The 15,909-nt window shown below is 47.7% G+C and overlaps 1 protein-coding gene across 2 annotated transcripts in view; it reads right to left on the reverse strand.

Moving 5' to 3' along the window:
• Positions 1-1,977: 1,977 nt before the first annotated feature.
• ST8SIA2 (ST8 alpha-N-acetyl-neuraminide alpha-2,8-sialyltransferase 2) overlaps positions 1,978-15,909 on the reverse strand; it is a 39,885-nt gene continuing 25,953 nt past the window's right edge. The window contains exons 6-7 of one of the 2 annotated variants that reach the window (XM_090028582.1): positions 4,459-4,740; positions 1,978-3,575 (exon numbers count right to left, since the gene is read on the reverse strand). In XM_090028582.1, the coding sequence (XP_089884708.1) occupies positions 3,566-3,575; positions 4,459-4,740 (292 nt within the window). In that variant the 3' untranslated portion in view covers positions 1,978-3,565. Of the gene's footprint in view, positions 4,741-15,909 lie in introns of both variants that reach the window. The other variant, XM_090028583.1, reaches the window with a different exon arrangement.

A 15,909-nucleotide genomic window follows, 5' to 3' on the forward strand; every position in this document is an offset into this window, starting at 1 on the left:
ACACCATTCTCGACTTTACAGTGAATAGTCTGTGCAGATGCAGAGGGGAACTCCCCTCTGCCATTATACCCCATCTACATGAGCAAAGTTACCCCTTACTAAACAGCAGTGAATCCCCGAGCGGGGGTTGAGAAAGGCTCTAGGTGCTAGAGCATGTGAAACCAACTCTCTCCCGATCTGGCTATAATGGTGCTGAAAGGGGTTTTGACCTGGCCGCACAGGCAGTTCGCTGAACTGCTCCAGGACCAGTTCGAAGAGACACCCCAGTTCCCTTTCCAGCATAATCCTGCAGTCAGCAAACACCATTTCATTTCCATGTTTTCAACAGATGCTCTTTTATTTGGTTCCTAGGAAGCACACTCAGTTTTAAAACAGTAACTGCAAAAAATCCATGTCAAGCTACTATAGGAAACACTGGTCTATGTGGGCTCGTGGTGATGACAGTCCTTGCTCCAGGGTGGTTTTTCGGGAGGAGAAAGGAGAGACTGCCAGATGAGACTAGACAGAGATGGAAAGCCAGAGAGGGAAAAGAAGGAAAACCAAAAAGGGAAAAAATCAGCTAAGAATAGAAGGGAGGAGAGCATGCCAGACCGTGGGGCACGGCAGCTGTCGTTTGGGATGTTATTAAGGACGTTCATGGTGCAACACACACGTCCGGATCCCCGTCTGAACGGCATCAATACACGTTTTTGTTTCACTCTCTTTGGAAGAGGGGCCTTAATTAGGCATGAAGAGATTTATCAAGCAGCGGCCTTCTGGAGCAGGCTGGTCCCAGCGACATCTGGCGTGATGGCTTCCAGCACAGAGCCAAACAGCAGCCGCATGAAATTATGAAGACCAATGCTCCCACCTCTTTTCTGTCTCCATTCAGCTGAGAAAACCAACCAGCGCTCACCCAGCGTTAGCCGTGATACTGAGGGGAAAGCAAAACCCCAAATACCCATCTATCCTCTAACAAACAGCCAACCTGCTTCAGTGCCTTGTTTGGTCTCAGCGGCTGCAATGTGTTGTGCTGGCTTCCCTGGACATTTGATTAAAGCAGGGACGCTAAAGCTGGTTTCCAGTGGGGTTTTCAACTCATTGGCAATAGCTATCCCCCCAGTGCTTCAGATGCCATGTGCCTAGAAGTAGCACTAAACTGAGTACTGTTTCCTGGGACTGGGTTATAAGACTTGACCCAGAGCCCACTAAAGCCGGCAGGCTTTTGTGCACACAGATAAAACTGGCAGGTCCAAACTACGATTTTTCTGCTCCTGATTATATCATAATGGAGAATCATTGCTTTAAACCACCGGTACTGATCACACTGAACTGAAACAAGTTTTGCCATTGATTTAAATGAGCACAGAATTTCACTCTTGGCTTAGTATATTTTCTTGCAGCACTGGGGAACCGGGATCAGTTCCAGGAACAGACATGGTGCTGAGAGTTTCAGCCTGCTGCCGTGTTGCTTTGCATACATCTGGCATGTCCTTTGAATCAGCAGAGAAGAAGGCCCAGGAATATGTGACATGTGAGCCAAGAAAACAAACCCATTGTTTTCCTTAAAGCCACCAAATATGCATTGCCCCTGGAGAGATCTCTGCAATCTCTACGAGCCACATGGGGAGCTCATTGGTATTTTAAACTACCCCCCAGGAAGACTTTAAGTAATATCCATGCCTCTCTAAGTAGCAAAACAGCTTCCTTACAAAGCCCCCCACCCCCCCAAAGGCTTATTATGCAAAGGCATAATAAGCAGTTTCTGAGCTCTGGGTGGTGGCAGAGGCTGGTGAAGCAGCGGTGGCCACCTCTCTTCCACTGCCTCAAATTAGTGATGGGGCTCGGTGGTCTACTCTCCCCCCAGGTAGTTACAGCACTGCTCTCCACTTCCCCACGCAAGGGAAATGGCCTGTACTCCTTCTCGAGACAGCAGCTGGGCTGTTTGCTCTGGTAGCCGCGTATGTTCTAATCCGTTTAAAAATAAAGCTCACACTGTTTATGTTACTTTATTTTATTTTTTTAAAAAGGTTTGATAACAGCAATCACTACCTTGGCTCAGGCCTGTCCCCAGAGGATCAGTAAAAATCTTCTATTAACAGTCTGGCAATTTCCATTTTAGCCATCACCTCCTCCTGGCTGGGCATGAATCCCCAGGGAATGTTCTGTCTTGAGCAACCATTCATTAACTGTGTGATGCCGCGGAAGTTTGCAAGACCCACTTGCTTTTTTTTTAAGTAATTTCTTCCGCCCTCCCTCCCCTCTTAAAAAATACAAGCAATTAAGTTGAAATAAGGTTCAAGGTAGGATGCACATTCACCAAATCAAGCTGAAGCTAATTGTTAAGGCCAAAGTTCAGCTTGGAAAAAAAAAAGCCTCAGGCAGATCATTTCCTTGGGTTGGGAAGAAACATCCCCTTGGGGCAGATTAGTCCACAATTAGTCTGCTGCGGTGTTACAAGCATCTGGGCTTGAGACTAGCTACCAGAGTAGATGCTGACGGTATGGCAATTCCACCACTCCTAAACCTGACTCAAGCTTTGTCTATATGATAAAATTCCTGCCCCAGGTGACAGTACCCACAAGCATGCGGCACTCCTTCAGACAGGCTGCCTGCTGAGCTGGGAACATGGCCGCACAGGCTGGCTAATTAGCATGGAGACAGGCTAACTGGTACTGCCACTCAGTGGTGTAGGTTAGCCTGAGTGGACATGGCTACATCACTTCTGTTTAGAAGACAGTACGTCTGGAGCAATGCAGTGCACTTTCATTGCTGCTGCTGGTGAAGGTGGGGCATTTTGTAGAGATACAACCATGCAGCTCTGCCTTTTCAATGTGGTGGTAGGCATTTGGATTTATAAAGGGACAATGTCAATTAGCTTAACTTGAAAACACTGGATGGAAAGCATGGAAGCATGTGCCTAGTGCAAACCAGAGCTCTTTCACGATTAAAGATAAACTTCTTTAATGGCACTTGCTGATCTTAAACCTCCTGAACCTCCAAACAGACATCAGGGAATGACATTAGAATAGACCTGCCCAATCTTGGTTCAAGGTCAAACAACAAGATGGAAAAGCCAGTGTTGGCAAGCAAACTTGGTTTTTAGAACCATTTCTCTGTCATAAAGTAGATCTTGTTGCTAACACAGAGGTGGGTTTTACTTAGAATTTCTTGAAAAAATGGGTGATTTCCACTCCTGTGTAAGTAGGCCAGCATGAGGCCTGCATGAGTTGTATTCAAGCCTTTCCAGTATAAGTTAGCTTGGACTTAAGCGGTCCACAGACCTTCTGCTGGTTCTTTCCGCAAGGGTGAAGACCAACCTCTGGGATTCAGTCTTGGCAGGCTCACTTCCAGCCCTCACTTTTGATCTTTCTGCTTGACTGGGTCACAATCCCGTTGCCCATTTTTTGGAGTGGGGCGGCCTGTTTAACAGGTAGCCACTGGGAATGAGGAGCTAAGTGTGCTTCTGGTTTTCATGAGTTCTGACAGAAGATCAGTCCCTTCGACTTTGGCACTGCTGAACCCCTCAGACTGACTGCTGGTTTGCAGCAGCCTTCCAGCTACATCCCAGCGCCGTTGCTTTTTACTAGTAGTTCCTTAGGAGAGAAAGAGAAAAGCACAAACACAGCACCCTTTGGAGAGCATCTGCCCAGTCTTTTATACAACATCAACTGCGCTGTCTCCTTGAAGGCCTCAGGCCTCCTTTCAATGCAACAGCTGCAAATCTGATTTTAACCAGCACACCACTGAGAGCCCCTTTCGGGGGTTCCTGGAGTCTCAGGCTGCATCTCGAAGGCTGCATTCGCAGCCCAGTGGTCTTTCCACACAGGCTGCAGCCTGAACCACTGGGATGGATCTTGACTGGTGACCACCTGGAAGATACTGCGCGCCGTTCACCGGAGGCAGCAGGGCAGGCCCGCTGGACTGAAGGTGCAGCAGCTCTCAGCTGGGCCCGACTGCGTTTCTCCGTTCCTGTCCAGTCACTCAGGCAACCCCTCAGCTGTGAAGCCACAAGCAAACCTCCCCTCCCCGCTCCCCCCACAGCCCTACCATTAGCACTGAGCCAAGAACACTACTTACTGAGAAGTGCCAGCACCTGGGTTCTTGGTCAAACTAACTAACTACCAACCTTGGACCAGTCACGACAAATGGCCTAATATTTACCGTTGCCCTAACACATCCGTACAAACCAAGGCAACCTTCGCATCGTAGAACTACCTTCCTGCTGAGCTTAGCCAGCCCGAGGCAAAGCCGTTTCAGACCTTCCTGCAACTCATCTGTCCCTTCCTTGGTGAACACCAAACAGTTATAATACTCAGGTCAATATATATAGGTACCACGTATATATATTTTTGTCACTGTTCTGCGCGTTAACAAAGAAAACCAACCCCACTAGCCACCACTTGTCCTTTCCTCCCCCTCCCCCAGTCTCCTGTGGTGTGTAGCCTGCAGGAACACGAGCGCGGTGGCCTGTCTTACGTGGCCCCGTCGCATGCTCCCACAGTCAGTTTCAAGGCTCCCTGCTGGTGCAGCGTCTTTAAGGCTTTGAACTCCAAGGGCATGGTGTGCGGACTGGCCTGAGAGGTGTAGCCATACTTCAGGCTGTCGTAGTAGTGGTACTTGACAGGGTTCTGGTTCTGGTCCAGAGGAAATGGCCAGAAGCCATAGAGATAGATCTTGTTGCAGAAGCGGGTGGCCAGGGTGTACATGAGCAGGCCAGTGGTGGGTCGTTTTATGTGCACTTTGTTTGTGAGCCAGTACCTGGAGGGGAAGAGAAAACACAAGCCTGTTGTTTGTGATATTTCCCCCCGCCGTGTCACGTGCATGACACCTGCTTGCACTCTGCCGAAGGCAGATTCAAAACCCAGACATGTTTGATTGATGTAATCGTCCCGCTTGCCAAGAAATAACCTCTGCTGCGTTTTCTTCATGAATAAACATTTCCTGCCAGTCTGTCTGTCTGTCGAGGCATTGACATCACGCTTGTCACTACCATATTCAAGTACCTTATGTCTCTGTAATGATTTGTGAATAACAAATCTCCTTCAGTGGTGGCTTTCAGTACTTCACTTTACAATTATTTTGCAAGCGACATGGAGATCAATATTACAGACCAATCCAATGATTAATACTAGAGATGGGATCATGGATGCCTTTAATAACCCCCTCCCCACACCCAATAAATAACTTAAATGCCTCATCATTCTCACTGAGGCATGATGAATTTACTCTAATAATAAATGTAATGGAGTTGTGGAAATATCTGGCTTTGCATTAGAGATCGTCATGCTGAGAATCCTGAAAAATGCGGCTGTTGGCTACGGCACCTAATGGTCCCTTACTCAAACACAACCACAATATTCTGGTGTTAATGACAGACTAAAGCTGTGCAGCAGAGAGTTGCAGGAGTGGTTTGGGGCCATCACTTTCGACTACTACATTAATTTTTGTGAGAGATAGCAGAGAGAATGAGTGGAAATAACATCCTGTAGCAATGGGCCAAAAGCCAGCAGAAAGCCCTTTGTTAGGGGGGTGTTTTGGGCTGTTGTTGGAAAACAGGGTGGTATTCTTGTACTGTAATAAGGGATGTTACCAGTTTGACAGCTTAGAGTAGCTACTTGCTGAGCAGAGAATGTTTTGCTATAAAAACCACAGTAAAAGGAAAGAGGTAGGAGGCTGGAAAATCTCCCCAGGGTGTATGCTTCCCCTCGGTCACATTTGATATTGGCCATGCTCTACAGCTGGTGTCCCTGGCTGCAGACAGAGCTTCCTGCAGTTCCTGAAGCTGCAGCTGGCCTGTGATCGTTCCTGGCTTGCACTTCCCGAGAGGCCATGGGGAACCTGTTCAAACACTTGCCATGGTGCGTGTTCACTTTAGGTGCCCATGGATAATTCGTAGTAAAGTTTTCAGAAATAATGAGTTTCAGGTGACTCTGCCTGCAAGGCTGATGATGGTTTTCAGCAGCTCTGTGAGGTCTTTCTCTGAGTCCTTCTAGCAATTTGAATATCAACTCTTCTCTCTTGGGTCCTGATCAGCAAATGCATCCTCCTGCAAGCCCTTCCATACAGGTGCAGTTACAGTGATTTTCATAGGATCCGTGTGGGTGTCAGGGTTTGGATACTGGGGTGGCCTGTGCAGATCACAGCCTAAGTCCTGAAAGTGATCTCTGCACAAGAGGTATTAGAATTTACCAGGGCAGGCACAAATCTACCTGCCCATCTTCAAATAGATGGGGAAAAAGCAACTTGCCCCAGGTGAGCTGGGGAGTAACATTTTGAAGGTGGAGTGAATCTGGCAGATAACCTCATGGGTTCTCAGACCACTCTAAGGGCATGCAAAAAGTCTTGCTTTCCTGTGGGCTGTCTGCAGTGACGGCTGGCTGGTAACCACCATCAGCTGTACCAGAGCTCCTGGGGCTGTGGAAAAGCACTCTGATTTGCTACTTCCGGCAGGAACAGCTCAGGAAGGTGCTGCCACTTGGAATGATTCAGCTCCTTGGCAGCCAGTATTTGAGAAGTGAGGTACTTGCAGCGAATAACAGAGAAATCCAGGATGTGGTTTCTTCCCAAGCCCTCTGCTCAGAGAAACTGTCCCTGGATTTTTTTGGACTTGCCCAAACCCATGTGCTGTAGTGTCAAGAAGGCAAACCCTGCTATTGTAAAGAACCACAAGGCTATGAAACAAGGTGCCTGTGTATTTTAAGCCACAGTCCAAAGGTCTGCCATTGGGCTGCTAAGGCAAGGAGAGAAATGAGACTTTACTGCAGCCATTTAATACTGTGCGTCAGAGACAAGTTGTTCACCAATGAAACTACCACAATCATCCTTATGGGAAGATTCATAAAGTCACATTTATCCGTTGACTTCAGTGGAGTTACATCAGGGATGACTTGGTCCCATACAACTTAATGGCCTCAAAATTAGCTTCACCATCTCTGCTAGTCTAATATGAATGTCTTAATAGCTTTTCACTGGGCCACACCTTGGGCTGTTACACGACAAAACGCAGAGGCATACTAGCTACTTATGACCTGTCAGTGGCATTTTCCTTGTGGGTGGGATATGGGGCAATAAACCTCTCTACGTATAACGATCTGCTGGTGCCAGGGGGAAAGGCACTTGCTGCTCCAGTGCTGAGGGGCTGGGATGACATGGCCTGGAGAACAAGCTCCAACTCCGAGCTGTCCCTGAGATAGGGAAGGAAATGGATGCATTGAAATGAATGAGGTCCAGGGTAGCAGTCAAGCCACAGGACTGGCTGCACTGTGGAGAACACATGTCTTCCTTGCTTTTCAGGAAACGAAGACTCCTCCAGTGAGCTCTTGGAAGGACATGGGGTCCTACTTAATGAGGAGCTTGTATGAGCAGCCACTTGAGCTATGCAGGAACAAATTGCTCTCTTATCTCTTTTGCTGTTCTGGTCACATTAGATGGTGTCCGCATTACTGGCGCATGCCCTGTTCCCGTTTTGGGAGGACAGCTGGGGACTGAAACAAAAACTAATTAATTTTGCAAATCCAAATGAGGTTGTCTGAGCGCACATGGGACGCTATGTCAACAGCACACCTTTAATATGCGAGGTCTGGGATTTTAATTAGGAGGCGAGGTAAGCTCGAGGAAGGCAGTAATTATTTTTCAAATTGGCTATACCAGTCACCGTAACCATTAACTGCAACACTTTAAGGAAACAGACAGCAATTAAAGGGGGGAGCTAAGAGCAATCTTGCAACGTGATACCGTCCTTCCCTGAGCCCTTCCTAGCAGCCGACACCTTCCTCAGAAGGTATCATGGTATCAGGTATCCAAATAAATCTTCAGAGGCTGAAGCAGCATTCGCAGACAGGGGGAGTGAATGCTGCTGGCCAGCAAAAACTGGCTGAAACTATTTTTATATAGGCTTGTAATAATAACAGATAGACTGGAGCTAGACTGTTCTCAGTGGTGGCAGATGACAGAACAAGGAGCAAGGGTCTCAAGTTGCAGCAAGGGAAGTTCAGGTTAGATATTAGGAAGAAATTCCTCATGAGGAGCATAGTAAGACACAGGAACAGGTTACCCAGAGATTTCATAGACATTAGGGCTGGAAGGGACCTCGGAAGATCATCGAGTCCAGCCCCCTGCCCAAAGGGCAGGAAGTCAGCTGGGGTCATAGGATCCCGGCAAGATAAGCATCCAATTTACTCTTGAAGGTGTTCAATGTAGGTGCTTGAACCACCTCTGATGGCAGGCTGTTCCAGACCTTGGGGGCTCAGACAGTAAAGAAATTCTTCCTTATGTCCAGCCTGAAGCGGTCTTGCAGGAGTTTGTGACCGTTCGACCTCGTCATCCCTTGGGGCGCTCTGGTGAACAGATGTTTCCCCAGATCCTGGTGGTCACCCCTGATAAACTTGTAGGTGGCCATCAGATCACCCCTGAGCCTGCGCTTTTCCAGGCTAAAGAGTCCCATGACTCTCAGCCTGTCATCGTAAGATCTGTTTTCCTGACCTCTGATCAGGCACGTGGCTCTCCTCTGGACTCTCTCAAGCTTCTCCACATCCTTTTTGAATTGTGGAGCCTAAAACTGGGTGCAGTACTTCAGCTGCGACCTCACCAAGGCCGAGTACAAGGGGAGAACGACGTCCCGGGATTTGCTCAAGAAGCATCTATGGATGCACGCCAGCATTTTGGTCGCTTTACTAGCCGCAGCATCGCATTGCAGGCTCATGTTCATCTTGTGGTCAATGGTGACCCCCAAGTCTCTTTCTTCTGTAGTGCTAACCAACGTAGCACTGCCGAGCCTATAAGGGTGCTGCAGGTTTTTCCTCCCAAGGTGGAGAACCTTGCATTTTTCGGTGTTAAACACCATCAGGTTCTCGTCTGCCCATTTGCTGATCTTGTCCAGGTCAGCCTGGATCACCCACCTATCTTCTGGCGTGGATGCTTTGCCCCAAAGTTTGGTGTCATCGGCGAACTTGGCCAGTCCACTCCTGACTCCAATGTCCACATCATTAATGAAGATGTTGAACAGTAGAGAGGTGGTGGACTCTCCATCCTTGGAGATTTTTAAGACCTGGCTAGACAAAGCCCTGGCTGGGATGATGTAGTTGGGGCTGGTCCTGCTTTGAGCAGGGGTTGGACTAGATGTGACCTCCTGAGGTCCCTTCCAACCCTCATTTTCTATGATTATATAGAAAACCCTTTTAGATCACCCAGCCCATCCCTTGTAAGGAAAGGAGATAGCTTTATGGAAGACATATTACCTATTAAACTGATGGCAGCCAAGAAGACAACAGCTGGGAGCAGGGCTGGAGCTTTCCTAGGTGACTGTGCCTTTACTAGTCAGTACTCTTTGCTCCCACGTGGCAAAACCATCTTTTAGAGAAGACAGTTTTAAAACAGAGCCCCTGAGGCCTCTAGGAGGCTCTGCAGTCCTAGAGGCCACAAGGCCTCCTAGGAAATCCCAGAGCATAATTTGTCCAAAACCAATTCAATGAGAACAGCTCCAGGATGCTGGAGCAACTGGGATGGTATTAACTTCCACTGAAGTTGCCAGGACATCTGGTAACTTCCAATGAAGTTGCACTGTCTCTCCTAAAATGTTGCATGCCATTACTGCGTGCTGTTCAACAGCTGGTGTACCCACTCCAGAAGAAGTTGCATTCTGAAAGCAACACAGGTGGGCACTGCACAGTGCACTTCTCTCATCAAGTGTGGGTTGAGAGCCTTCTTGATAAAAGGCGCTCTGGGAATTGAAATCGTAGGCAGTTGTGAAACAGTAGCCTCTCTGTGGTTGAGAACAGTGGCAGAGCCTCTATCCTGCTGCTCTGTAGGAGCTACAAGTCACTCTTCTAACACTCATCTTTACTCAGCATCATCCTACATGCAGAATTCAGAGAGTGGAGCTTGTCCTTAATTCATGTTGAAAAGTTCAGTGCAAAAATCCTCCCCGTGGGCTGCCAGTTGTTAGCTTCAATACTAGAGTGTCATGGTCTGATTCACAGATAGACATCAGCCACAGCCACAGCCTTATCCCTATGCTTCTGTGTCCAACAAAACCCTGGCATGGCTTTCACCCATACTTTGCTAAACTCACAAGAGAGGCCGAGCAGAAAAATCCTGACAGAAGCAAGCTACTAGAATGAGTAAATGGAACTCAGATGAGCCAGGAAATTACATTACAAGAGCACTGAAGTAATGTAACTTCAGGCTCTTTTAAATCAGCTTATTTAAAAAGGTGTGATATAGAAACAAACATGCTGGCCAGGAGATATCGGCCTCTTGTCTAGAAGGAGGACAGTTTTGGCCTGCTATATATATATATATTCTAGTTAGACGAGTGAGTCAAATTCTACTCTCAGTTACACTGGCTGCAGTGTGGCGTGAAACTGTTGAGAGTTACTCTGGATTTATATTGGCATAGCTGAAAGCAGGTTCTGGTCCAGTATGTGGCCTACCTGTATCAATAATGCAGCTATGATCATAAGGCAGGCAAGGTTCCCAGGGTATATGTGATATCTTTTATTAGACCAACTGAGTAGTTGGAAAAAAGTTCTTTGCAAGCTTTCAGGTGCAGTCAGAACCCAAAATCTTGCAAGAACTTTTTTCCAACTACTTAGTTGGTCTAATAAAAGATATCACATATACCCTAGGAACCTGCCTGCCTATGTCCTAAGAACAACACAGCTAGAACCAAAAAGCCAGCTATGATCATAATGTAGAGGTAGTATCTGCCAATCCTATCCTGTCTGTCTAGATTTCTGTACCACCCCTAAAAGTGTAACAGCACATTGCAATATAAATTCATCAAATCTACATTGGAGATTGGTATAAGTGGAACTAGACCATTTTGGGTTTGGGGTTTTACAGTAGGCCCCTGACAAGCCAAGCCAAGCCAGCCCCCCACACCCATTAGTTAAATGCACCAAGGTACAGAGATTTCAAAATCCTTATAAGTGGGGTGTAGCATTGGCCCTTCTTTAGCCATCTGATGTAAACAAAAGAAAGCCTAGAGGGGACATCTAGACCTATCCTGGATCAGCATCTCTTGATTTAGTCATAAACATCTTGGCATTTACTAAACATGGAGGCTGAAATCTCTTATGTCCCACTCCACTGCTTTTTCTTCATTCAGTTCCTTCCTTCAAACTCAGAATTTGAGCTCCGACTCTTCCTTGAAAACTTCATTCACTCTTTGCTGCGAAAAGCCATGCAAATGCCTTACCTTACAGAGGAGAGAGAAAGAAAGTAGCTAGCAAGAGAGCTACCATAGAGCCTACCTTTCCCTCTCACTCCACGAAAGGAGGCATGCCTCCTGGGGTACATCCCCTCTTACTCCTCTATGTCTGCTGCCTTGGCTGTAACTGCAGACTGTTGATGTAGGACTTTATCTGTAAAGCACCAGGCACACTAACTGCATGGCAGGTGGCACATCACTAGTATCATTGTTTATTGGTATTACCATAGTGTCTAGGAGCTCTACCTGTAGAACAGGCTTTGTAGTACAATGTGACGTACAAAGACAACAGAAAATGACTGCCTCACAGACCTTCCAGCATAAATAGAGGACAAGAGGCAACAGCTGGAGACAAACGGGGCAAGTCTACATAAGACAGTCACTGTGGAGCTGCCTCATTATCTCTGTAGTAAAGTCTCCACGTCTACATGTATGGTCTTATTAGGCTGGGGTAAACAAATAAAATCTGCCATAGGATCCTATGACAGAGTTTATTAGCAATAGAAGTACTATCCTACTACGAAGTTATTTACTGTGCAGCGATGCACATATAGATGCTGATCCAGCTGTTTGGGGCATAAGGATGCTTCAGTATGGGGGGGTTACCTGCTGGCTAGCCCTTCACTGGAGCACCCTAATGCCCCAGCCAGCCTTTCTGCAGCACGTTGAGTAGGGTCGGACCAGCTCTGGGCTGGCAGGCTGACCCCCCTGGGCCCTCTGCCAGCCGGGGCTGCTCTGACCTGCGGTCCTGGGAGCACACTCAAAAAGTGTATCTGGAAGCAATAAACTCTGGCACAATATGCGCTGGAATTTATTGCTTTGAATTAATTGCATGTGCAGACATGCCCACAGAGAAGAACATGGAAACAATGGGCAGGATAAGCAATGAGCCCAGCATCTAAGCACCTTAACCGGTGGGTTTTTTTGTCAGCATCACAGAAATGGAGGGTTTTTAGGAGGAATCGCAAGGATGTCAAGAGATAGGTGAGTGGCTGTTTATGGGGAGTTCCTCTCACACGTGAGGGGCAGCATGGGAGCAAGGATGGAGGTGGAAAGAGCCAGGCAAAGAGCTGCTGATAAGAACCTAGAGGAAATGGCTATGGGGACAGACCAGACAGGCTTTATCTCAGAGACTTTACGCAGACAGAATCTACAAAAACAAAAAGATAACTCCTACCCCAAGGTGGTAATAGTTATGTTAATTATTACTCTGATGCTGAGCCTAAAAAGAGCTCTGGACTAGCAGTTTAGGTCCATGGTTTATTCATTTATTTCTGAAAGAGAGTCTCAATACTAAGACTAGAACCTGCCCAGCGCCAGGATACCAGCATGATGGGCATGGTAAAAATACCAGACTATATTATATGAGTCAAAGTGTCCACAAATTTTGTATGAAAACAGTGACACTCAACCCCCCAGATACAGTCTGGGTTAAATTCAACTACTCTGTTATTTTCTCCTGCCTCACATAAATGCATTTCTCTAATGAAGCTGCTTGGCATTGAGAATGCAAGTCTCTTTTGAGGTACTTACAGATGACTTCAGGGGCTCTGCTTGTTTTCCAGCCAGGCAGAGAAACACTCAGCCCCACACTTCACTTGCCAGCTGAATAGTTCAGGAAACATTTTACAGCATCATGCAGGAGTGACTCACATCCTCCAGAAGCCATGAAATGCAGGCATGGTTTTAGAAAGCAGGATGCAGGTCAAGAGACCTCCACACATCTGAGGAGGGGTCACTCTCTTAAATCCAGAAATTCCATTTCACAACTGGGACAGTCCACTTCTGTGCTCTGGGCATCAAGTTACTTATCAAGCTACTCAGACCTCCAGTCTTGGAACAACACGGGGTGCACAGCTTGTTGTGTCTAACCCTACGGAGAAGCCACTTCTCTGCTCCAAGTCATCTGCAATTTCTGATGCCTTGCTTGACAACAGAGCTGTCCAACCTAATATTTAAAGACTGTTCATATCCAGAGAAGCAGACATTATTAATAATAATAATAATAATAATAATAATAATGGAAAACAACACTGAAAATGTTCTATTTACTCCAGTGCCTGCCATTCCGAAAGATCTCAAAGTGCTTTCCAAACTGTAGGAAGAGAATTGACCTTAGCCTCTACCAAAATACACCCTGTTCTGGGTTGAAGAGAGCAGGTATTTTTAACTCCCGTAGATCAGAGAACTGAGAATGTTTTCTTTTGAAACTCAAGAAAGAACTGACAGAGGCAAAATATATGGACAAGATACCCCTTATTTTTTTCAAAGTGCAATAGAGTCTCCAAGAATCCCAACCTGTTGGGGCTCCTTCTCTGAAGGACAGTCATATTCTCTCTTCTACATGACTTCCAGATCAATTTGGCTCATCTTACAAGACAAGTTAAGTTTAAGCCTACCACTCCTCTCTCCGAAGGGTCATTATATTCATGGTCTCACATGTAAACCTCAGCTCTGAGAAGATGCCAACACCAGCAATGGAGGGTCTAACAATGAGTCTGGCCTCAGCCTCTGTCTGCCCATAAGGGGTGTGCGAAATTTCACTGGCCGTTCCGTTTTGACACTGTTTCAATCAATTTCGAGGTCGAAACAGCAAAATTGGAAGGAAACAAAGGCTGTTGAAATAGCCTCGAAACAAAACAAGGCTCTTCATAACGTTTCAAAAGTCGAAACTTTTCGACCATAGGCTGGGGATGGGAAGTCTGTCCAGCTGGGTGACTTCTCATCCCCAGTGCAAGATTCAGTAGGCAGCGACGAGGTAGCCCAGCTGGGCTGCTTTCCCATCCCCCACGCTAGATCGCTCCGGGGGCTGGAGGCAGCCCACCTGGGCTGCTACCCGGGCCCCCATGCTAGATAATGCTGGACTTCCTCCTGCCCGGGGCATGATCTAGCGTGGGGAAGCAGGAAGCAGCCCAGCTGGGCTGACTTCCCACCCCCAGCAAAACATTGAAACAGTGTTGAAACGGCCTTTCTGTTTCAACAGAATGGAACAGAACAGCTGTTTCAACTCTAAATGAAATTCGATACGAAACACTGTTCCATGGAACCATCAAAACTCAAGGCGAAACATAACAGTGCTGTTTCGCACAGCCCTACTGCCCATCTCCAGTCTAGTCTCTGTCCTGCATTTGGATGCAATGACTGTGGACAGACCAGGAACTCATCCATCCCTGGATGCTCTCTGGCTTGTTTCAAAGCCAGCATTGTAGGAGGCCTTCACAGGGTCCCTTCCTAGACCTGAGTGTCTGAGGACCTTGTAGTGTTTTAACTGCAATAGTCATTACTGAGCATCCCACTGTTCTCCCAATGCTGGACTTAGAGGTAGAAGTGCCAGTGCAGGAGGGCAGGTCAGTCCGGTAGTGGAATGAAGCAGGGTGACTGGGGCACTTGCCCTGGGCACCGACTTGGTGAGATGCACAAAAGTAGCAGCAGCTGCTCTAGCAAACTGGCTGCTGCTGTGTGCCACCAGTGCAGCTGTTAGCTGCTGCTCCCCTTATGTCCCTGGGTTGGTCAGAAGCCTGTCTGGCTATGGAGTTGATCTTCTTTGGTGAACTAGAGCTGACATTGGAGCTGTAATTGAATTAGCTCTGATCAGGAGCAGCTGCTGGCTCTACATGGCTTGTCTCATTTCTGCCATACTCATCCCAGCCATGCCTCATCAATGGAAGTGCCAGGGACTGCCCTTCTGTTCCTCTTCCTTCACTGGACACATGGCACTTTCATAAAAAAGACACCCCCAGTGGAGGTCTGACCCACTGTGTCACCTGAACCTACCTGAGGGTGCAATTTTCAGTGGCATCCCAGTGCCTCGCTGCAGGGGAAGCCAACAGGGATCTACAAGCTTTGTCCCTTCAGCATGTACCAAAATCACTTTTCAAGGCTCCAAAGCCCCAGAGCCATGGCCACACTGAGCACTCACAGCAGCACCAGGCAGCACCCCTTGGTATCGACTTCCTGGATTCAGATGCTGTCACTAGGCACTGCACCAGATATCTGGTCTGATTGGCACTGATAGTCACAGCATGTGGTTAGAGGCCTGGGTGAGGGACCTCCCTTCCCACCCTGTCTTTCTCCTTCCCAGGGGAACCCCAGAGTCCACACTGTCCCTCCCTATTGAACCAAGCTCTGCAGAGCGGAAGCAGGGGTTAAGAACAGAAAGGCACCAACATGTCCCCCATTGCTCCAGGCGAGAGAGCCTGTCCTGCCCTTGCCAGTGCCAGAGGTTGCCTTCCTTCCACCCTTGCTGCTCCTACATCCCCTTACTTCCTCCAGATTGCCAGCTCCTCCTCTCGAGCGGCTGCACTCTGCAGACCCAGGCTATTTCTCCTGCCCACACTGCATCTGGCTTATGTTGGGAGGCTTGTGGGGGAGCACACTATCAATCAGTCCCTGTCAAGGCTTTTGTCTGTGGCACAGGCTTCCAGTCTAGCTTGACAGGATGACTGTTTTGCCAGTGCCCCATCATGCAGGCTCCTGGCTATAGTCCTGCAGAGCCCAGTGAAGTACCAGCAGTCACAGCAGGGAGAAAATCCATCACCAGACAGACCCATGGGGTCTCCTCCCTGCTCTCCTCCCTTCAGGAAGCCCAGCCGGGCCCTTGCAAATCTCTCCCGCTGTGGGAAGCTTCTGGCACAGGGAACCAGAGCAATCACAGGATTAGTAGCCTGTTGATTTAAATGACTTATTACAGGAGCTTAATTCTATTTTGACAGATGAAA

The sequence above is a fragment of the Crocodylus siamensis genome, chromosome 15 (assembly GCF_052110815.1).
Source record: "Crocodylus siamensis isolate JL-2025a chromosome 15, ASM5211081v1, whole genome shotgun sequence".
In the NCBI taxonomy this organism is placed as follows: domain Eukaryota; kingdom Metazoa; phylum Chordata; order Crocodylia; family Crocodylidae; genus Crocodylus; species Crocodylus siamensis.